Source organism: Leuciscus leuciscus (assembly GCF_965113295.1).
Source record: "Leuciscus leuciscus genome assembly, chromosome: 25".
Classification (NCBI taxonomy): domain Eukaryota; kingdom Metazoa; phylum Chordata; class Actinopteri; order Cypriniformes; family Leuciscidae; genus Leuciscus; species Leuciscus leuciscus.
The window spans coordinates 12606270-12629616 of NC_138724.1; the positions used below are offsets into that span (position 1 = coordinate 12606270).

Sequence of the window (23347 nt, forward strand, 5' to 3'; positions counted from 1 at the left end):
CATAAATGTGAGTTGAAATGACACCCATATTTATTCTGGAAGTTGTGTACCAACCAAATTAAATTAAAATGCCACCCATATTTCATCTGGAAGTTGTGTACCGACCAAATTAAATTTCATTAAATTAAATTTTACTTTAATTGAATTAAAGGAATACCTATAGAGCAATGAAACTGATCAAAATAGAAGAAAAAAGCAGCATACAGTAGCACTATAGTATTTATTCATGACAATCAAAACAAAGCACTAGTCAAAGAGTGTGTGTGAAAGAACCAAAGCATGCGTAATAAAACAAACAAAAAAGGCATTTTCCTCAAAAGCATTCATTTAATGGTCATGGCTCAGCGATGATACACAATTCTCTTTCAGGACATATACTGTACATACTGCATGAAACAAATGCTTATTTGAGGCACTGAAAGCTAAAGACATAGAACTATGGCAAAAAAAGATAAATGATTGCATAGCACTGACGAATTTCTACAATAATTAAACAGAGAAATGTCTAGGAATTTAGGCTTCACCCTCAAACATCTTCTTCCTGCCGCCCATACCGGCCTTGTCCTCAACGTTCTTACGCCAGTCCCCAACATCTGAAACCTGGATTATGAGAGAGGAATTGAGTGTGAAGGAATGGTAGTTCAGTTAAACATAGGCCTGTATACTTTATATCACGGCTGTCAACGTTAATGCGTTTACGCATGCAATTAATGAAAAAATCCTTAACGCGTTAAAATAATTATGTGGTAACCATGGTAGCACGCACAATTGCATCATTAACGGACTTTACATCACGCAGTTAGATGATCTTAGAAGAGTTTTTCAGACTGACTCTGAGCATCTACAATGGCCACAATAACCTGTAACGCTAATAGGCGGAAATTTCTATTCGAACCCTTTAACCCGATTTTGCTTCTGTTTGCGATCAGATCATTTTAAGCCATTAAGACATTTTTCTATATAATTAGCCAATTAGCAAATGCATTGAAACAATCAGTCCAAAACAGCACTGATGTAAAGAAAACCAGGCTGATTACATCAAAGATGGCAGAGAGAATAGAGACTCAGTGAATTATTCATTCCAGTGTCTGTTTAGGTTTAAACACACTTTTTTAATTTTTTTATTTATTCTGTGATCATATTCTGTGATTGTTTCTGAAGAGCATCATCTCCATGTGGTTCTGTGTTGAGTATTGCAACTTGACATGTCTAAAACGTAAACATGCTCTGTACAAGCTCTTTGCTGTTGCACTGTACAAATAATGTACACTGAACTCTGAAAAGTTTTGTTCTGTACGTTTTTTTTTCGGTTTTTTTTCGTGTGTGCATAAATGTATGAATTGGTTATTAGTTGTCCTTTTGGAGTCTCCAAGTGTCGTTTTTGGAAAGACATCTACATTTACCATGAAAAAAGCTTTGCTGAAAATGCAGTTTTGTGAAAATCATCCTTCAATCGGATAGTTTATTTTGCTGGATACAGCAAATGATGAGAAAATGAACATGTTAAACAAGATAAATCACGATTAAAATCTATTGACAGCCCTAATATTACCTTCTGAAGAGCTGCTTTACAGCTTAAATTGAATTTGTTTGATAATTGATGAATTTTACAACATTACTGTTATTTTCATGTTTATTAATGTAAAGCTGCTTTGAAACAATCTGTATTGTATAAAATAAAATTTTACTTGTATAAATAAATGTGACTTGACATATAAACCAAAGGAAGACACACAAAAATGTATTATTAACTACTTACTCATTTTCAATATCAATAAACATATTTATTAAAGCAGGAAATCATGAGAGCTCATACGTTAGCAAGATTTTTGCCATGGTTAACGTTTGATAACAACCTCTAATGGCTTATTTGTTTTAATAATAAATATTATTTTTGATCATATTTATGTGATAAGTGATACAAATATTTATATTATTGTTTAAATGCTCACCTATGCTACAAGCAATAAGCGACTTGAGGCCAGTTCGGAGGATTTACCCATGGTAAAATCACTGTAATGCACGGCCTCTCATGGCTCATGGCATTATTATTTCTGTCAGGACCATTATCGTCAAATACGATTGGCAATTAGCATACAGTTTGGACTGGCGGTATGGTTCTGTTCTGGGCAGCAATAACCCCCCTTAGGGGAAACAGAACAGAACCAACATGAATGTATTGCAGATATCATTAATTCAAGATTTTAAAGTACAACATAATTTGAGAATTTATTCTGATTCAACGGGAATCAGAATGCCAGAGAGAGGAGGAGCTGGGGATGGAGGAGGGTAATTAGCTCCTGAGAAACGTGATAGCTGCTGATAATACTGAAGGAGCTTATGTATACGGTGATAGGCGTCATATTCCTTTAGGTAGACGTGGATCAGCTGACGCGAGCTTGACTAACGTGACCTGGTAACTGACGCTACGCTTGATTTAGATAACTATTCACATCTGATCTTCACTTTAACCATTCACTCACCTCCTCTTTGACTTCCTTCTTGACTTGTTTCAGGTTGGCTCTCAGATCCAGAGACACCTTGTGTTTGGAGCCCAGAAGAGCCCCAAGCATCTGATCGGCAGACATGCGCACTTTCTTCAACGCGGGTTTCTTGAACTTGCCAATGAGGTCGACCACCTTGATCTTCAGATCTTCAATCTATACACACATTAGACTAGAGTCAAAACAGACCTCAGAGAACCCAATATATAGACTCAACAGAAACATCACCTTCATCATCATCATAAGGTATGTTTGAGTATTATAGTTTATAAGTTACCTCTTTATCTCCCTTGCCCACTTTGCTCTGCAAGTCATATCTCTCCTCATCAACCGTGTCGATCTGATGGTGAAGTTTCTTGCACAGTTCCTGAATGGACGACATTGAAAGAGTCAGGCTCTCTTTTCTAACCATCTTTTGCATCATAATGTTTCAAGAGTATGCAATATAACTTTTATCATGCCTAGTCGCATATACATCACTGAGACATCAGTGAAACATCTGGACAGCACTAATATAGCCTACATACTAAGAACATATTTGTTTGTTCACAACCATAAATGTTCAAGAAAAAAATATTTTGAATGCCATTCTAATATCCAAAAGTTATCTAAATAACATGATGAGTACATCAATGTTTATATTATATTATATTATATTATATTATATTATATTATATTATATTATATTATATTATATTATATTATATTATATTATATTATATTATAAAAAGCCACAAAAGTGGTTTTCTTGAAGTATTTTCGAAGTGCCTTGTAAACGAGTGCATCAGTTGTTTTATTTTATTTTATTTTATTTTACTAAAATTGCGGATTACTTTAAAACAAATCAAAAGTTTTTGTTTTAGTAAATGTTTTAATGTTTTAAGTTTTAGTAAATTTGTTGTTTTTTTTTAGTTTTTTTTTGTGCTTTAAAAAAAAAAAAGTTTCTATAACTTTTTATTTCACTCTTAGTTTTAATTATTTTAGAATTCAAATGTCGCCTTGGCTACAACCTGAAATAACATTAGTTTTAGGTAATGATAATAACCCTGAAGTTCATGAGCATGGTAATGATATTGAATTACTGTTTTTGTAAACAATGTATTGTAAAATTCTGTCTTCCAAATGAAAACGTAAACAAAAAAACATCTTATTGATGTACATGTGCTATGAGAGAACGAAAATCATATATATATTTATTTTTGTAGTTTCAAGGACTTTTAATTCATTTGGTGAATGTGGTGACAGACCTGCAGATCCGCTGTAGATGAGGGCATGGACAGAGGAGGGCAGTTTTGTGCCATGTAATTCTCCCTGTCTACAATTAGCTGAGCGGCTTCTTTCTCCATAAGGCCCTTTGCAATGCTAAGCACCAAACTCTGTAGGGCAAATACATCAGTTAGACCCTGGATTTCATACAACACCATTATAGTGCTTTTATCAGCAACACACATACTGACAAACATAAAAGCAGTCAGAAGAAATGACACTATTGTAAAGACCACATGTAATCACATGATGTGCACAGTTCCTATTGAAACAGGAGGGTGGGACATTTCAAAGGGTCAGATTTGACTTTTTATGTCAAAGCCATGTTGTGATTTTTTCTTGCAATATAATATAATATAATATAATAATTACTACGGGGCTGTTGAATGCTTGAATCTGATTGACTATATAATAGTAAACAATAGGATAAAAATTGAAAGCACATACTCTATTTATCCTGCTCTCCCACTCAAACACACACACATACAGTACGGACACACACTCGCTCAGAAATTTGTTGTCTGCGGCCGCATTGGTTTGTACATTATTTTCGAATAATTCAACGACCAGTCATCAATTACTCTTATATTATATTATATTATATTATATTATATTATATTATATTATATTATATTATATTATATTATATTATATTATATTATATTATATCAGACACAAAATCAAATATTATTTAATGAGGTCTTTATTAAATATTGTATAATATATTATATAATATCAAAAGCATCTGTGCATTCTTTACTCTACCTTGAGATGGTGCCTGCGGCTCGATGTCATCTTTTTTCTGTGATGGATGATAAAGGAATTACAATTGAACAAAACAAGAAATAGATTCCCATTTCTTTGATATGAAATAAATAAAATAAATAACAGAGATATTCATATACTCACTCAGACATTTTGGCCCCGTGTTTTCTTCACCCCTGTACAGAGTGCAAAACAGAGCAGAAATATTTAAAGACATTTTTAGAAAGCCTTTTATATATTTACCTTTTGATATACAATATTTAGTCTTGATTAATTCAAAGGTTATTTTGTGATATACGCATTAAGAGAGATGTCATATAGAGTGGGCTATATTTTCTGCATTATAATTTGAAACCAGCACTTGTAAATGTCTTGAGATCCAGAGGGAGGGGTGTGAATTTCCCCCTCTCATATCCAGTATCTCAGTCTCCCTGCTTCTGGAACAATATATGCATATGTCAACAATACAACTAATCTGACCCTGTCCGAAGACAGCTGTATTAATCACACAGATCGTGTTTTGCTGTATTCAGATGTCTTGGATATTTATAACAGATCCCTTCAAAGCTCAGGATGGTTCGACAGAGATATCTAAGGGACTGTTTCTTTTCGTTCTTTCTTTTTTTGTGCAAATTATAGTATTAAAGGGTTAGTTCACCCAAAAATGAAAATTCTGTCATCATTTACTCACTCACATGTTGTTCTAAACCTGTATGAGTTTCTTTCCTCTGTTACATATAAAGAAAGATTTTGAAGAATGTTTGTTAACCAAACAGTTTCTGGTCCCCATTGACTTCCACTGTATTATGTTCTATACTATGGGAGTCAATGGGGACCAGCAACCCACAATATATGTTGAAAATATTTCCTTTTGTGCTCAGCACAAGAAATTAATACAGGCTTGAAACAACTTGAGGGTGAGTAAATGATGACAGAATTTTCAACTATCCCTTTAATGATATAAACAATAAATGTATTAGCATTTGTAGTGACATTTGAGCATACATATTCATGTTCATACAGTCATTTAAAATGTCATTTTTGTGCCAAGCTCACTTTGGCAGTCCAACACGCATTGCAAGATATTCAAGTGGCATTTAATTCAGTAGCAAGAACATAAAATCTTTAATACATGCGAATTTAGAATTAAATAATGTGTGCACAATACTCTAAAATGACATATATTTTTATATAAATTAATTGAAAGAATAATGTATTTTTAGGATGACAAACGTATTTCTGTAAGCAGTTTATAGTGATTTTGGAACTATAAAATAACTTCAGAGGAATATCAAATATTTGTATTTTATTAAGTGATGCAAAAATAATCACTTAATAAAATACAAATATTTGATATTCCTCTGAAGTTATTTTATAGTTGCAAATCACTATAAACTGCTTACAGAAATACGTTTGTCATCCTAAAAATACAATCCAAAGCATGAGTTCAGTAAATTCCAAGTGAATAACACCTCAAAAACAAGTCAAGCATCTTTGGATGCTTGAGACAAAATGGAATCAAACCATGAAAAGGTAGACATTGTCCTCACCTATATGAGAAAGTTTAGCAGCAGTTCAGCCCTGAAAGAAGAATATCTGAAGGAAGCAGACCACAAGCAGAAGGACTACACTTATAAACCGGTATATAAACCTGGCGTCATCATTCGTCTCCCCTCTTTATGGTAATGTAACTAACCACAGTTGGTTTGCCAGCCTCTTGAAATATCCACTTCTAATGTCCGCTGATCACACTGCTTAAAATAGACTACTGGAGAAAACAAATTTCCAGATGTCAGGATAATGAAACTAACAAGAAGAGTTAGGTCAAGGCAGTTGATGAATATGATCTGATAAGGGCTGTCAGGAGTCGTTCATCTGCCAAATGAATTGATTAACATGCAGGGTGTTGGAGAATAACACTTATTGTGTTTATGTTTCTTTCCTTTATTGGTTATAACTAAGAAAAATTATTATTTTCTTTTTTTTTTTTTGAAAAGGCAAGCTGCCATTTCTGCCTTGCAATGATCAAGTTTCTTATATGTTTAATTAATAGAAACAACTCTTTTATTTTGTTTTACAGAGGTGCTCGCCCCTGCTTTGACCTTACATGATCCTAGGTTGCAAAGTCAGCAGTGCTTACTAATACACATAAGATCATTTACAAATACTTACTCAGTTGTTAAGCTGGTGGTGTACTATTTACAGAAACGTCTAAGACTGTGTCTGTTGGTCATAGAGATGCTACTACCATTTTAATAAATTCCAACAGGATATGATGTACATTATGTAATGTTTTATGTTCTTATTTTCATCAAATTACAATTATGAGTTATTTTCAGTTGAGAAATATTCTCCACGACCTTTGTCAGATGATTTAGATGACATAATAGCATGTTCATTAGACTCTACAGTTAATAAATCTGTCTCCTGCTTTTGACACATACCACCAGATCCTCATCTTAACCCTCATGATGAAGAGCATCTCAGGAACTGCACTCCAATGGTTCAAGTCATACCTCTCAGGTACAGAAGGTCCTTTAGGGTGTCGTGGAGGGGTGAGGTGTCTAAGTCACCTAGCATCTAGCTACGGGGGTGCCTCAGGGCTCAGTGCTTGGACCACTTCTCTTCTGCATCTACATGTCATCACTAGGATCTGTAATTCAGAAACATGGTTTTTCCTATCACTGCTATGCTGATGACACACAACTCTACCTCTCATTCCAGCCAGATCTGGCGGTAGCTGCTCGCATCTCAGCCTTCCTGACAGACATTTCTTGCTGGATGAAGGACCACCACCTTCAACTCAACCTTGCAAAGACAGAACTGCTTGTGGTCCCAGCAAACCCAACACTCCATCACAACTTAGGTTTGTCAAACATAACTCCATCCAGGACAGCCAGGAACATTGCAGTTGTGGTTGATGATCAGTTAAACTTCACAGACCACATTGTTAGAACTGCCCTTGTCCAAGCTCTTGTTCTATCCAGACTGGACTATTGTAATGCTCTCTTGGCTGGCCTTCCAGCATGGAATTGCCAATAGCCGCTCACATCAAATTCAAGGCACTGATGTTTGCCTACATAACAACCACTGGCTCTGGACCGCTATACCTAAACTCACTTCAGAGCCCTCCAGAAGCTTGCGTTCTGCAAGTGAACGGCGTCTTGTGGTCTCATCCAAAAGTGGCACAAAATCACTTTCACGGCCCTTTTCCTTGACTGTACAATGCTGGTGTAATGACCTGCCTATCTCAACCCAAGCTGCTGAGTCTTTAGCCGTTTTCAAGAAACGTCTGAATCTTTTTGTCAACGCTTGACCCATTAATACTAACACTTACTATTTTATATATCTATTAAAAAACACCTTTCTACATGTACTGTGTAGTATAGGTAGTATATATTTTACTTCTATAATGTGCCATTTCTATAATTGAGACTTTATTTTATCCTGACTGGATCACGAAAAGTAGGTGTTACATTCCAAAATGAACGTAACCCTGAATCCAAGTTTGCTAAAACAAGCCAAGCTACTTGGCAATTTCGCTTTTATTCTAATTTTCCTTCTAAATCAGTTAAAATGACTTGGTTTTCTGTTTAGTATAATTTTTTTGTCTTTTATAAATTTAATTCTGTATTTAATTTCTTACATTGTGCATGCAGAACATTATACATGATTTAGCATATAGGGCAATTTTACACCTGTAGATCGTTTGTTTTGTTCCGAAACAGGGGCTTAATTTGTTGCAATGTTGCATTTTCTTCTTGGTTTGGTTTGCTTTCACAAGGCAACCTTTCAATTCGTACCAAAACGTGTTTGTGCAAGTCACATGCTAGTACAACTGTTCTCTTATTGGTCAGAGTTTCCTCTGCTTCAAAGATGATTGACTATAATTGTATTCACTCCATGAGCTTATTGTAGCTTTATTTGTAACACATGCTATGTAGTCGATTGTAGTCGCCATTCTCGCTGTTAAATGATATATTTCATTCATATTAATACTAAACACGCTCTCTCTGGATTTCCCAGCACTGTCTAGAGGTTAACAGAGTCAAGACACACGCAAACAAAATAGGAATGTTATAATGCAGCTAGAGCACAAATCAAGGCTTCAATTACACAACATTTTAACATGAAGAGGTGCTCTTTTGGTTTTCAAATGTGATAGCTAATGTGCTCACTCACAGAATCAGACACTACTGCTATTTATATACATTTCCAGTTAAAAAAATGGCTGTAAAACTAATTGGCTATTGGTTGGTGTTACCAAATTCCCAATTTTAAACTAATTAATTGTGTAGAAAAGTAGAATTTTCTTGAATAATTAGCCTAAAAACAAGTTGGCTCTGAATACATTTCAAATCACAAACAAATAGACTCACTGAACTTACCATCAGCTTCAAGGTGTCTTACAGAACTTCACATTCAATAGAATAGGAAACGAGGTTAATTTGGACCAGTTCTACTGATGAATTTCTCTGACCATCATCAGCTCTGTAAAAGTAACAATAACAGAATCAAACAGAAGCTGAGGCATCTCAGAAGCTCTGTTAACTGTAAAAAATAAGTTTTACATATTAATGTCTAATATGAAAAAGACTACAGTCATGTAAGTGTCTGCTTTATTCGGCAAGGGGCAGGTCGCCCTCTCATGGAGGCTGCCATGTTGAGATCACATGACCAGCTGAATACTACTCACTTTATCTTTATCACTAACTGCAAACTTTTGCTCGAAACTGCATTAGTCTCGGCCTCAGGCATCACTCTTTCATCTTCTGAACACAAAAGCAAATATTTTGAAGAATGTCTATAATCAAACAGTTGATGTATCCCATTAACTTCCATAGTATTTATTTTTTCTACTATGGAAGTCAATGGGGTCCATCAACTGTCTGGTTACCGACATTCTTCAAAATATCTTCCTTTGTGTTCAGCAGAAGAAAGAAACTTGTACAGGTTTGACACAATTTGAGGGTGAGTAAATTATGACAGAATTTTCATTTGTAAGTGAACTATTCCTTTAATATTAATCAAACAACAAAAGAAAAAGAGAAAAGCATTCACTGCTCTTTAATAGCTTTAATAAGGATTCATTATATTTAATTTATAAAAAATGTCTGCTTGAAAGAATAAAGAATGATGTGTGCAAGTTGTTATAAAGAATGCATATATCATTCATTGAAAATAAGTCTGTGTTCTACTTTATGAGAAGTGGTTTCATTTAATTTTAAGATTTTTTTTTAAATTATGTACAGCAGTTAAATCTGTGTGTGTATTGCATGTTCAAATCATTCATATTAACTGGTTAATAGATGTTTTCTCCGAGAGTATATAATGTGTTTGGAAAGTAACATCAACCTCCTGTTTACTAAACCAAATTTTGTACACATGCTTGGAATAAAAAAGTGAAATAACCATTCAGTATTTACTTCACTGACATAACAGGTAATTGACTCCACTTACTTAATTTTACAGGTAATGTAATGAGGTAGGCAATGCATTATGCAACAACAAGACTACTAAAATTGACACATTTATCCTGTTTTATCAATTGCATGTTATGTACAACAACAAACGGTCATCAAGATGCAGATTACCTGCAGTTCCCACCATGACCAGTAGATATCGCTAGAGACTTCTGCAACTCTCCATCCATCTCTCTTCCTGATTACGTTCATCCTTAATCCCTGAAAATAAGAATCAAATGTTAAAAAAAATAAAAAAAATAAACCCCAAGGCCTGGTTTCACAGACAGGGCTTTGATTAAGCCAAGATTTGGCCTTAGTGCAATAAGGGCATTCAAATAGCTTTTTTAAATGTGCCTTAGAAAAAAATATAACTGATGTGCATCTCTATACAAAACAATTGCACTGACATATTTTAAGATTTGTCAGTGCAAGTTGCTTTCAGTTAAAACAGCTCAAGCATGAATTTTAGTCTGGGACTAGGCTTAAGCCTTGTCTGTGAACCCGGGGGTAAAGGTTAGGTTAAAAAAAACAATGCTCCAAGCGTAAGGTAGTAGATTAATTGATATTTGCACTGATATTTTTGTTTTCCGCTTTCCAGACAGGTTACCAAACACTCCCCTGCTGCGTCCCAATTCAAAGGCTGCATCCATTGTGTCACTGCGGCGTGACAAAGGCTGTCCCAATTTCGAAGGCTCCTTAAAATGCGTCCTTCGTTTCCTGTGAAATTAAGGATGCCCTTTCTCACAGTTTTAAATTCCATTTATTTAAAGGCTGAGCCTAACTTAAATGTATGACCAAATGATCACAATTTATTTTCAATTGGATGAAAGTTCTGTCATATACTAACTCACATATATTATATTATATTATATTATATTATATTATATTATATTATATTATATTATATTATATTATATTATAGTTTAAGTAAATGTGTCAAATAACATTAAACTTAATTTAATATTTACAACATAAATGTCCCTAATATGATAAAAAAAAAAAGTATATAATAATTAGTTAAAAACGAATCAATTATCAACTGTCTATTCTTCTTCTGTGTCAGGATTACTTTTAGAATGCAAATTGCAATGCCAGGTCAAAGGTATGACAATGAGTACCATTGTGATAATGTGAGTAAATATGTAGTAAAGTCCTTTACATTTGAACAATGCTAATACCCCAGATTTAAGCCATAGCATCATTGTCTAAAGCACCAAAGAGATCCCTGAGGGTCATTTTAGACACGCCAGCTGAAGTGTTATTTATTTATTTATTTTAAGATTCGGTCTTGACAGCAAGATAAACATTGGCATATCACCCTCTAGTCCTAACAGCCGAAATGAATCGAGTTTCTAAATCTCAAATCAACACATTGGACCCTATTTTAACGATCTGAAACGCAAGTATCAAGCGCAAAACGCAAGTAACTTTGTGGGCGGGTCTTGGGCGCTGTTGCTATTATACCGGCGGGATAAATTACTCTTGCGCCCGACGCAAATCTAAAAGGGGTTGGTCTGAAGTAGCTTCATTATTCATATTTGTGGTTTGGGCGTAACGTGAAATAAACCAATCAGAGCGACATCTCACATTCCCTTTAAGAGCAGGCGCTCTTGTTCTATAGCGGATTGCTATTATAACGGCGGATTTGCCAGGCGCGCGCCAGGAGCGGTTCACAGCCGAGGAGACAGACGTTCTCGTCCCGGGCCGTGAAACACAGAGAAATGACGTTGGGGATGGGAGAAACCCACCCAAATTAGCTTCGGTTAAACAGGCGTATGATCATTTGGGTAAATGTGTAAGCTAGATGTATGCTTTTATAATAAACTATCTATCTATCTATCTATCTATCTATCTATCTATCTATCGTAATAATGTATGATTTGAAAAAATGAAAACGGCTGCTTCTGTGTGAGAGAATCAAAGTGTATGCGCGTTGTGCACACGCTACATTGATTATGGCCAAGCATGCGCCCTTAAAATAGCATATGAATAACATGCGCAACGCGCCTCTGACTTTAAACTAGTTTTTTTTCGGTTAATGGCGGAATTGTTTTCTAAACCTGCAAAATAGCATGAAGGAACGTTTGCGCCGGAATACGCCTCCTCTTTGCGCTGAACCGCCCCGGGAGCGCAAGTGTATTTCTTAGTTAACCGACGTGCTTCTGTGGAGGGAAAAGTCCGCTGTGCGCGGGTGCAAAATAGGAATGATACATGCGTCGGTGTACAAAGTCAATTGCGCTGGGTGCAAGATAGGGCCCATTATCTTTCATCTACCAAGTGTGTGTCAGAATAGTGCAGTGATTTTTCAATAGCAGTTTTCTATATTCCCAACAAGAATACAGATGTAATGTCCCATGACAAATAAGACAAAATAAAACCAGATAATTGATTTCCCAACAAATCAATCCAAGTCTGAACAAACTTTTCTTAAAGGTTCTGAAAAATGATATCATGCACAAACTACTTATCTCAAATTATGCTTACAAAATTGAAAATAAAAAATAAACAAGCAGTAAAAACACCTTTCAAATGCATCACAAATAGCTAAATTTGGTTAAAATATTAAATTATCTGTCAACGCCAAAAATGTACACAGTGCAGTTGGTCAAGCTTCACCAAGATGCTATTACAACATTAACAATAGGATAATCATAGGAAAAAGCAGAGAAAACAGCATCTCACCTATGAGCTGAGGCACACACAGCCAGAAGAATGGAGGAAGAACTGGGTCTCTGCAGGGAGCGGGCATCATAAGTTTATATTGTATTCCCCTATGACCAAGGAAATCCAATCTCTCTTTTTATGGTAGTAGATCCATCCAGAGAACCAATAGAACACACACACCTGAAACACAATATCAAATCCCTCATCTCCACCCGAACCCCCTCCATATAAATAACCCCTCATTAGATTGTGCAATTTAAAAAAAAAATGTATCTAACAAACTGAAGCCCACACATGAGGCAGTGTTCATTAACACTTTCTAAAAAATGAATTTGCAAAAAAAAAAAAAATTGTATTACATATTTTATAATATTCAAAATATATGCAATATCATATTAAACCTTCACTGCAACAGGAATGGTGCCCCAGAAACGAAAACATTGTGTTTTCCAAATTTTCCCCAGTCTGACAAATGTACCTAAAGGAATACGGCGGTTGATCTCTTTCTTGACTTTCTGAGCAAAGCCAGGCATGTCTAGAAAGACGGAAACACTCTGTTTTATTCCTGTTTATGGAAGTGGGTTCCAGGCTAGACCAATAGGCCGCTGAGCTCCTGAAATATCCCGAGCCCATCCTCGGCGGGACAACATTCCCCTTCATTCAAGATGCTTATGCGTGTGCTGTAAACGGAAACAATGCGTAATACACCAAGATCCATAACATATCTGACAGAACAAATAAAGGGTTCCATAGCAAAATAATGAGAGATATTTCAGAAAAAAGTATTTTAAGTTACTCACCATACAGCAAAAGAGGAGATCTCCATAAATGTGAGTTGAAATGACACCCATATTTATTCTGGAAGTTGTGTACCAACCAAATTAAATTAAAATGCCACCCATATTTCATCTGGAAGCTGTATACCGACCAAATTTAATTTCAGCACTATAATATGTATTCATTACAATCCAAACAAAGCACTAGTCAAAGAGTGTAAGGGAGTGAAAGAACCAAAGCATGCGTAATAAAACAAACAAAAAAGGGATTTTCCTCAAAAGCATTCATTTAATGGTCATGGCTCAGCGATGATACACAATTCTCTTTCAGGACATATACTGTACATACTGCATGAAGCAAATGCTCATTTGAGGCACTGAAAGCTAAAGACAAAACTATGGCAAAAAAGATAAATGATTGCATAGCACTGACGAATTTCCACAATAATTAAAGAAATGTCTAGGAATTTAGGCTTCACCCTCAAACATCTTCTTCCTGCCGCCCATACCGGCCTTGTCCTCAACGTTCTTACGCCAGTCCCCAACATCTGAAACCTGGATTATGAGAGAGGAATTGAGTGTGAAGAAATGGTAGTTCAATTAAACATAGGCCTGTATACTTTATATCAGGGCTGTCAACATTAATGCGTTTACGCATGCAATTAATAAAAAAATCATTAACGCTTAAAATAATTATATGGTAACCTTGGTAGCACGCACAATTGCATCATTAACGAAATTTACGTCACGCAGTTAGATGATCTAAGAAGTCAGGAGTTTATCAGAACAGATGATACCGGACAACGTTTCTCGACTGGATAAAGCAAACCAAAGTCTCGATGGATGAGGATTGTAAACACGATTGTGATAATGTACAGTAGTTGTACAGTAAGAACACGCGAGTCTGTGATATTGATGCGCAAACAAACGCACATTGTATTTATGCTCAGACACATTTCGGTACATTCACGTTATTTCCACACATTCAGGAGGATAGTTTTGTTATCTGGCATGTGTATGTTCCTGTGTTTAGTCATTCTGAATGGATCCATGTACTGTAGTGTAGTAGGCATATAATGTAGTCAGGTCAAGGCCGTTGGTTTAGGGATTTTTATTTATTTATTGTCATCTCCATGTGGTTCTGTGTTGAGTATTGCAACTATTGCAACTGTCTAAAATGTAAACAAGCACTAAAAAGCTCTAAACAAGCTCTTTGCTGTTGCACTGTACACATACTGTACACTGAACTTTTCCGTGTGTGCTTTTGTGTGCATACATTTATGAATTAAGCTATATGGACTGTTTATTTCATTTGGTTATTAGGTGTCCTTTTGGAGTCTCCAAGTGTCCTTTTTGGAAAGACACCTACATTTACCATGAAAAACAAAACTTGCAGAAAATGCAGTTTTGTGAAAATCATCCTTCGGATAGTTTATTTTGCTGGATATAGCAAATGATGAGAAAATGAACACGTTAAAGAATATTAATCGTGATTAAAATCGTAATCTATTGACTGCCCTAATATTACCTTCTGAAGAGCTGCTTTACAGCTTAAATTGAATTTGTTTCATAATTGATGCATTTTACAACATTAACACTGTTTGTTAATGTGAAGCTGCTTTGAAACAATCTGTATTGTATACAATAAAAATGTGACTTGTATAAATAAATGTGACTTGACATATAAACCAAAGGAAGACACAAAAATGCATTATTAACTACTTACTCAATAAACATATTTATTAAAGTAGTAAATCATGATAAGAGCCTCTAATGGTTTATTTGTTTTAATAATAAATATTATTTTTTTATTCATATTTATGTGATAAGTGATACAAATATTTATATTATTGTTTATATGTTCACCTATGCTACAAGCAATGAGCAACTTGAGGCCAGTTAGGGGGATTTACCCATGGTAAAATCACTAATGGACGGCCTCTCATGGCTTCATGGATTTATATAACTTCACATCTGCTCTGCACTATAAGCACAAAGGAAAAGTCACAGCATCATATTTCACTCACCTCCTCTTTGACTTCCTTCTTGACTTGTTTCAGGTTGGCTCTCAGATCCAGAGACACCTTGTGTTTGGAGCCCAGAAGAGCCCCAAGCATCTGATCGGCAGACATGCGCACTTTCTTCAACGCGGGTTTCTTGAACTTGCCAATCAGGTCGACCACCTTGATCTTCAGATCTTCAATCTATACACACATTAGACTAGAGTCAAAACAGACCTCAGAGAACCCAATATATAGACTCAACAGAAACATCACCTTCATCATCATCATAAGGTATGTTTGAGTATTATAGTTTATAAGTTACCTCTTTATCTCCCTTGCCCACTTTGCTCTGCAAGTCATATCTCTCCTCATCAACCGTGTCGATCTGATGGTGAAGTTTCTTGCACAGTTCCTGAATGGACGACATTGAAAGAGTCAGGCTCTCTTTTCTAACCATGTTTTGCATCATAATGTTTCAAGAGTATGCAATATAACTTTTATCATGCCTAGTCGCATATTCATCACTGAGACATCAGTGAAACATCTGGACAGCACTAATATAGCCTACATACTAAGAACATATTTGTTTTGTTCACAACCATAAATGTCAAGAAAAAAATATTTTGAATGCCATTCTAATATCCAAAAGAGAAGATTGTTGCAAAATCTAGATAAAATTCCATTGTTTTTCTGGATGTTTACTATGATTTTCTTAAAGTATTTCATGGTGCCATCTAAATAACATGAGTACATCAATGTTTATATTATATTATATTATATTATATTATATTATATTATATTATATTATATTATATTATATTATATTATATTATATTATTTTATTAAAAGCCACAAAAATCAAGCATTAATAAACAATATTAAGAGCCTATTTGTCCGTTCACAACCATAAACGTCAAGAAAAACATTTTTCAAATGCCATTCTAGTAAAATTGAAATATATTTCATTGGTTTTCCAGATGCGTCTATGGTGTAAGACTGGAGAAACTGGAAGAACTGGAAGAGAGGGCTACTCTATGAAAAATAAACGAAATTAACATTTTAACTCTCTTGCTATATTACCATCCCCATTCGAGACATGATCACACTTGAGTTGATCACCTCCCAATTTACAAATCATTCCCTTCACCCATCCCTACCTGAATTCACCCCAAAATCTATATGGTTTAATATGAACAATTATCATGGCAAATGGCATTCTGCTCCCAAAAGGTGTAAACTCTGAATGCAAGTTCCCACTGTGAACTCATGTTTACATTTGAAAAGAGGTTTCTGCCTTGGTCTGAGTATTTAGGGAGATGCTGAAGAAGGCTTGTGGCGATTTGTAACTCAAATTAGCCCGTGATGCGGAGTGTATGCAGGCACTTCACATCATTTTATAATGTCAGGTTCGCATCTTCTCTCTTTATTCCAGAGCATTTGATGTTTTGTATTTATTATTTTTCATAAACTGATTATGAAATTGGCATGATACATTTACCTGACATAATAAATTGTTACATTTGATTTTATTCCGACTGACTTTGAAATTGTTTTCCCAAGTAGATTAAATGGATTCGTATGTTACCGCAAGTTTTGCATCAGATTAGTGACAACTAATTTTTGGCTCTAATTCAAGTGTACGTGTTTTGCAAAGACAAGAAGTGAATTTCCTTTTAGGGTAGCAAAAGTGCTGCTTGACCAACCTAAATCTGGGTGTGTCTTACCACGGCATGGCCAATCCAAAGCTATTATAAGACAAGTAAAGTTGGTTGACTTATATCTGTAGTAGTGGCCAGGGCTGGGTTTCCCGAAACCTCCTTAACACTACATCGTTCTTAAGTTACACCTTAAGCTGTACCTTATCGTTTATACGTGTTTCCCGAAACGTTCTTAGTTAAGTATACCTTCTGTAAGTCATTCGTTCGGAAGGTTGGTCTGGAGCACTCTTAGCTTTACCTTACCACTGTTGCAGGTCTATACGAATGTAATCCTGAAGTTTTAATACACCCAGACAGTGTTCAATTAGGCTAATTCAAAAATTACTTAGTGAAAAAAAATGTTTTACTTAGTGTTGCTTTAAAATAATCTAACAAAAAAATTCTGTCTTCCTAATGAAAACAAACAAATAAACATCTAAGTGATGTACATGTGAATCATATTCATATATCATATAAAATCATACAAGGACTTTTAATTCAATTAGCATTCTGAACATTTGGTGAATGTGGTGACAGACCTGCAGATCCGCTGTAGATGAGGGCATGGACAGAGGAGGGCAGTTTTGTGCCATGTAATTCTCCCTGTCTACAATTAGCTGAGCGGCTTCTTTCTCCATAAGGCCCTTTGCAATGCTAAGCACCAAACTCTGTAGGGCAAATACATCAGTTAGACCCTGGATTTCATACAACACCATTATAGTGCTTTTATCAGCAACACACATACTGACAAACATAAAAGCAGTCAGAAGAAATTATTGTAAAGACCACATGTAATCACATGATGTGCACAGTTTTCTTTCCTATTGAAAAAGGAGGGTGGGACATTTCAAAGGGTCGGATTTTACTTTTTATTTCAAAGCCATGATGTGATGTGCTACTTGCTGGTCTGTTGTAGATGGTATTAGAATGAGGGACATTCTCATCCTACAAAGCATTTGATTGGACAAAGTAATATCAGTAAAATAGTTTAACAACTTAAAAGCTACATGTCATTTTCACTAGCGAGGTAATGACGGCACTGTTCTTGAAGCAGATAAACTTACTCCGCTTCGTGCCATGACCGCATTACCAACTCGGTTGTGCATTATTTTATAATAATTCAACGACCCGTCATCAATTTTTCCTTTATTATATTATATTATATTAATATATTATATTATATTATATTATATTATATTATATTATATTATATTATATTATATTATATTATATTATATTATATTATATTAATCAGTCACAAAAGTCAAATATTATTTCATGAGGTCTTCAATAAATATTTTATATTATTATATTATATAGTATCAAAAGCATCTGTGTATTCTTTACTCTACCTTGAGATGGTGCTTGCGGCTCGATGTCATCTTTTTTCTGTGATGGATGATAAAAGAATTACAATTTAACAATAATAGATTCCCGTTTCTTTGATATGAAATCAATGAAATAAGATATTCATATACTCACTCAGACATTTTGGGCCCCTGTTTTCTTCACCCCTGTACAGAGTGCAAAACAGAGCAAACAAAATGTAAAGACATTTTTAGAGAGATGAAACAACTATGAACTATTATGCTATGCGTACTCGTTGTGAATACACAGGCCTCAAGAAGTAATTCGTTTTTTTTATTTGTTTTTTTTTTATCACTTTTACTCACGACATGCTATCCGGCAACAAAGGATTCCATTCATTATGCTAAGCTAAGCTAGCGGTGGTGCTGCCAGACTAAGACAATGCATGGACTGAGACAAAAATGCATTTGCCCACCTATCTAAATGTAGGGGAGACAGTGAATAACCCCTATTTCAAAAAATGGTGGTGTGTTACTTTAAATATGAATAAAAAGACTACGGGCTTTTGACACATCTCGGAATAGTTCAGAAGATAATAGACAAATTGTCCTCTTGTAATCTGCTATTGGTGAGTATCTAACGTAGGCTACCCTGATCTTTTTGAAGATTCACTCACGTTATAAACATCAAATAATATCGATTTGTATATAAATTCTTGCCCTTTGTTCGCCCTAGCTAGCCTGGTGATGAAAAAAATAAAGAGAAAAGGTTGTTTTAGATCTAAACACATAGATTAATGCATTAAACAAGCGTCTTCGACCGTTATTGCATCTCTTCAGCTTTTTCAGTTTCTCGCGCCATGTTTTAAAATGCTGTGTAAAGTCAAAAGTTCAACTTTTGTAAACACGTCTCGACACCCACGCTATTTTCCATTTTGTTTGCGTTTTAAAAGCATAAGCGCATTCCTAAATTTAGCTTACCGCCATTTTAAAGCCCTCACTATCTGTTCTAATATATACATGGACATAATACGTTGCTACACGTATAGGCTATAATGTCTATGGGACTGCAAGTCGACAAGTTATAGTATTTGTCTTTGTAGGGACTAATTACATGCTTGATTATTAGTGATATTAAAGTGTACTTTATTTGTTACAAGTACATTACAAATTCATTACGCGTGTCTTCGAAACATACAAGCCAAATACCATAAGTGTTTTATATTTGAGTAAAAAGTATAGGCTATGCTCAGTAATACCTTTGGCTTAAATTCCAAATACTACAAATTGTACTCTTTGTCTTCAATAACAAATGCACATTAATAAACAAATATTAATTAGCTATACTTTGTACAATATACTATTGTATACTATAATGTATTTTGAAAGTATACTTCAATGCATTGCTACAATGATAATTTTCATCACACAGTTAAAAATATAGGCTACCTAAAATATATATTTTAAGTAAAGTGCAAATAAACAGAATTTTCACTTCAAGTATATATATTTTTTTAATATATTTTTTAGAAAATAATATACTAAAGTACAATTATTTTAAAGTGTGTTAAAAGTTGTTAATGAAAATACTTAAAAGCATGATGCTAATATACTTTTAATATATTTAAAGATAGTATATGTGCAATGTACTATTGAAAAAGGGAATATATTTCAAATACAATAAAGTATACTTTTTTTCGTTAGGGATTATTTATTCTTAGCACCCCCTTTGAACTGTTAAGCCCCTCCTTAGCAGCCCGAAGAAAAAAAATCCTGGAGCCGCCACTTGAACCAGCACTTGTAAATGTCTTGAGATCCAGAGGGAGGGGTGTGAATTTCCCCCTCTGATATCCAGTATCTCAGTCTCCCTGCTTCTGGAACAATCTATGCATATGTCAACAATACAACTAATCTGACCCTGTCCGAAGACAGCTGTATAAATCACGCAGATCGTGTTTTTTTCTGTATTCAGATATTTATTATGCTGTATTCTTGCATATTTATAACAGATCCCTTCAAAGCTTAGCATGGTTCGACAGAGATATCTAAGGAAGGGTTATTTTTCTTTCTTTCTTTCTTTCTTTCTTTCTTTCTTTCTTTCTTTCTTTCTTTCTTTCTTTCTTTCTTTCTTTCTTTCTTTCTTTCTTTCTTTCTTTCTTTCTTTCTTTCTTTTTTTGTGCAAATAGTATTAAAGGGTTAGTTCCGCCAAAAATGAAAACTCTGTCATAATTTACTCACTCTCATGTTGTTTTAAACCTGTATGAGTTGTTTTCCTCTTTTGAATATAAAGGAAGATTTTGAAGAATGTTTGTTAACCAAACAGTTTCTGGTCCCCATTGCCTTCCATAGTGTTATTTTCTTTACCATGGAAGTCAATGGTATAGAAACCCACAATATATGTTGAAAATATCTCCTTTTGTGCTCAGCACAAGAAATTAATACAGGCTTGAAACAACTTGAGGGTGAGTAAATGATGACAGAATTTTCAACTATCCCTTTAATGATATAAACAATAAATGTATTAGCATTTGTAGAGGCATTTGAGCATACATATTCATGTTCATACAGTCATTTAAAATGTCATTTTTGTGCCAAGCTCATTTTGGCAGTCCAACACGCATTGCAAGATATTCAACTGGCATTTAATTCAGTAGCAAGAAAATTAAATCTTTAATACGAATTTAGGATTACATAATTTGTGTACAATACTCTAAAATTACTTTCATTTTTTTTTTTTTTTTTATACAAATTAATTACAAAAATGAATGCTAAAATAATCACTTAATAAAATAAAAAATAAGTATTATTTAGTTTATTTTATAGTTCCAAATCACTATAAACTGCTTACAGAAATACGTTTGTCATCCTAAAAATACAATCCAAAGCATGAGTTCAGTAAATTCCAAGTGAATAACACCTCAAAAACAAGTCAAGCATCTTTGGATGAGACAAAATGGAATCAAACCATGAAAATGTAGACATTGTCCTCACCTATATGAGAAAGTTAAGCAGCAGTTCAGCCCTGAAAGAAGAATATCTGAAGGAAGCAGACCACAAGCAGCAGGACTACACTTATAAACCGGTATATAAACCTGGCGTCATCATTCGTCTCCCCTCTTTATGGTAATGTAACTAACCACAGTTGGTTTGCCAGCCTCTTGAAATATCCACTTTTAATGTCCGCCAATCATACCGCTTAAAATAGACTATTGGAGAAAACAAATTTCCAGATGTCAGGATAATGAAACTAACAAGAAGAATTAGGTCAAGGCAGTTGTTGAATATGATCTGATAAGGGCTGTCAGGAGTCGTTCACCTGCCAAATTAACTGATTAACATGCAGGGTGTTGGAGAATAACACTTATGTTTCTTTTTCTTTTTTTGGCTATAACTATTTTTTATTTTATTTTTTTTTTTACTTCTTTTTTTTATTTTTATTTTTTTTTGGAAGAAGACAAGCTGCTATTTCTGCTTTGTAAGGATTAAGTTTCTTATGTTTAATTAATAGAAGCAACTGATTTATTGTGATTTATTGTGATTTATTGTGCTCCCCCCTGCTTTTACCTAACATGATCCTCTGGATTGTAAAGTCAGCAGTGCTTACTAATAAACGTAAGACAGTTGGTAGTGGACTATTTTCAGAAACCTTCAACTCAACCTTGCTAAGACAGAACTGCTTGTGGTCCCGGCCAACCCAACACTCCATCACAACTTCTCCATTCAGCTAGGTTTGTCAACCATAACCATAACAGGACAGCCAGGAACCTTGGAGTTGTGGTTGATGATCAGTTAAACTTCACAGACCACATTGTTAGAACTACTTGGTCCTGCAGATTTTCCTTATACAACATTAGGAGGATCAGGCCCTTCCTATCAGAGCATGCTACACAATTCCTTGTCCAAGCTCTTGTTCTATCCAAACTGGACTATTGTAATGCTCTCCTGGCTGGTCTTCTGGTCCTCTCCTGGCTGCAGCCAGAGTGGTCTTTAACAAGCCGAAGAGAGGACACGTCACACCTCTCCTCATAAATTTGCACTGATTGCCAATAGCATCAAATTCAAGGCACTAATGTTTGCCTACATAACAACCAATGGCTCTGGACCCCTATACCTAAACTCACTTCAGAGCCCTCCAGAAGCTTGCGTTCTGCAAGTGAACGTCCCCTTGTGGTGTCATCCCAAAGAGGCACAAAATCACTTTCACGGTCCTTTTCCTTGACTGTACCATGCTGGTGAAATGACCTGCCTATCTCAACCCAAGCTGCTGAGTCTTTAGCCATTTTCAAGAAATTGTTTATGCAGAACATTATACATGATATAGCCTATGGGGCAATTTCACTCAATATACATGATATAGCCTATAGGGCAATTTCACATCTATAGATTGTTTGTTTTGTTCCGAAACAGGGACTTAATTTGTTACAATGTTGCATTTTCTTCTTGGTTTTGTTCGCTTTCACAAGGCAACCCTTCAAAGTGTACCAACATGTGTTTGTGCAAGTCTGTTGTGCGTCATGTATTAAGATGATTAACAAGCTCACACCATGAGCTTATTGTGGCTTTATTTGTAACTGTCGAGACACAAGCAAATACTATACGAATGTAGCCATCACTCCCGCTGTTAAATTATGTACTACATTCTTATTAATACTACAGCAAATTCAAACACGCTCTCTCTGGATCTTTCAGCGCTGTCTAGAGGTTAACAGAGTCAAGACACATGCTAACACTATATGAATGTTATAATGCAGCCACAGCATGAATCAAGGCTTCATCGGGACAGCATTCTAGCACGGAGAAGTGCAATTACACAACATATTAAGATGAGGAGGTGCTCTTTTAGTTTTCAACTGTCATAACGTCTCTTGATAATTGCTCTTTTATTGAAGTTTTGGGTACC

General features: G+C 35.0%; 2 protein-coding genes across 5 annotated transcripts; both read right to left on the minus strand.

The window, feature by feature from the left end:
• Window positions 1–306: 306 nt before the first annotated feature.
• Window positions 307–6174, minus strand: LOC309491106 (troponin I, fast skeletal muscle-like). The gene is made up of 7 exons (XM_082160556.1): window positions 6086–6174; window positions 4680–4711; window positions 4536–4572; window positions 3752–3880; window positions 2782–2871; window positions 2484–2660; window positions 307–600 (listed from the first exon to the last, which is right to left on the minus strand). Exons 2-7 carry the CDS (start codon window positions 4685–4687, stop codon window positions 514–516), a joined length of 528 nt encoding a protein of 175 aa, XP_082016682.1. The 5' UTR covers window positions 4688–4711; window positions 6086–6174; the 3' UTR covers window positions 307–513.
• Window positions 4680–21550, minus strand: LOC309491104 (troponin I, fast skeletal muscle-like). Of its 4 annotated transcripts, XM_082160553.1 has the most exons (11): window positions 21439–21550; window positions 18623–18654; window positions 18493–18529; window positions 17680–17808; window positions 15766–15855; window positions 15468–15644; window positions 12683–13995; window positions 10130–10219; window positions 8924–9026; window positions 6086–6303; window positions 4680–4711 (listed from the first exon to the last, which is right to left on the minus strand). In XM_082160553.1, exons 2-7 carry the CDS (start codon window positions 18628–18630, stop codon window positions 13909–13911), a joined length of 528 nt encoding a protein of 175 aa, XP_082016679.1. In that variant the 5' UTR covers window positions 18631–18654; window positions 21439–21550; the 3' UTR covers window positions 4680–4711; window positions 6086–6303; window positions 8924–9026; window positions 10130–10219; window positions 12683–13908. The 4 variants fall into 4 exon arrangements, with proteins under 4 accessions (XP_082016679.1, XP_082016677.1, XP_082016678.1 ...); XM_082160551.1 differs by having other exon boundaries at window positions 8924–12979; window positions 13078–13995; XM_082160552.1 differs by having other exon boundaries at window positions 8924–10219.
• Window positions 21551–23347: the final 1797 nt, after the last annotated feature.

Bases quoted from the DNA above. Each gene is read 5' to 3' on its own strand.
- LOC309491106 (XM_082160556.1), bottom strand. The intron at 2,661-2,781 runs GTAACTTATAAA...ATGTGTGTATAG, and splicing joins TGGGCAAGGGAGATAAAGAG to ATTGAAGATCTGAAGATCAA. The intron at 601-2,483 runs GTGAGTGAATGG...CTCATAATCCAG, and splicing joins AGAAGGAAGTCAAAGAGGAG to GTTTCAGATGTTGGGGACTG.
- LOC309491104 (XM_082160551.1), bottom strand. The intron at 17,809-18,492 runs GTAGAGTAAAGA...TTTGCCCTACAG, and splicing joins GCCGCAAGCACCATCTCAAG to AGTTTGGTGCTTAGCATTGC. The intron at 13,996-15,467 runs GTGAGTGAAATA...CTCATAATCCAG, and splicing joins AGAAGGAAGTCAAAGAGGAG to GTTTCAGATGTTGGGGACTG.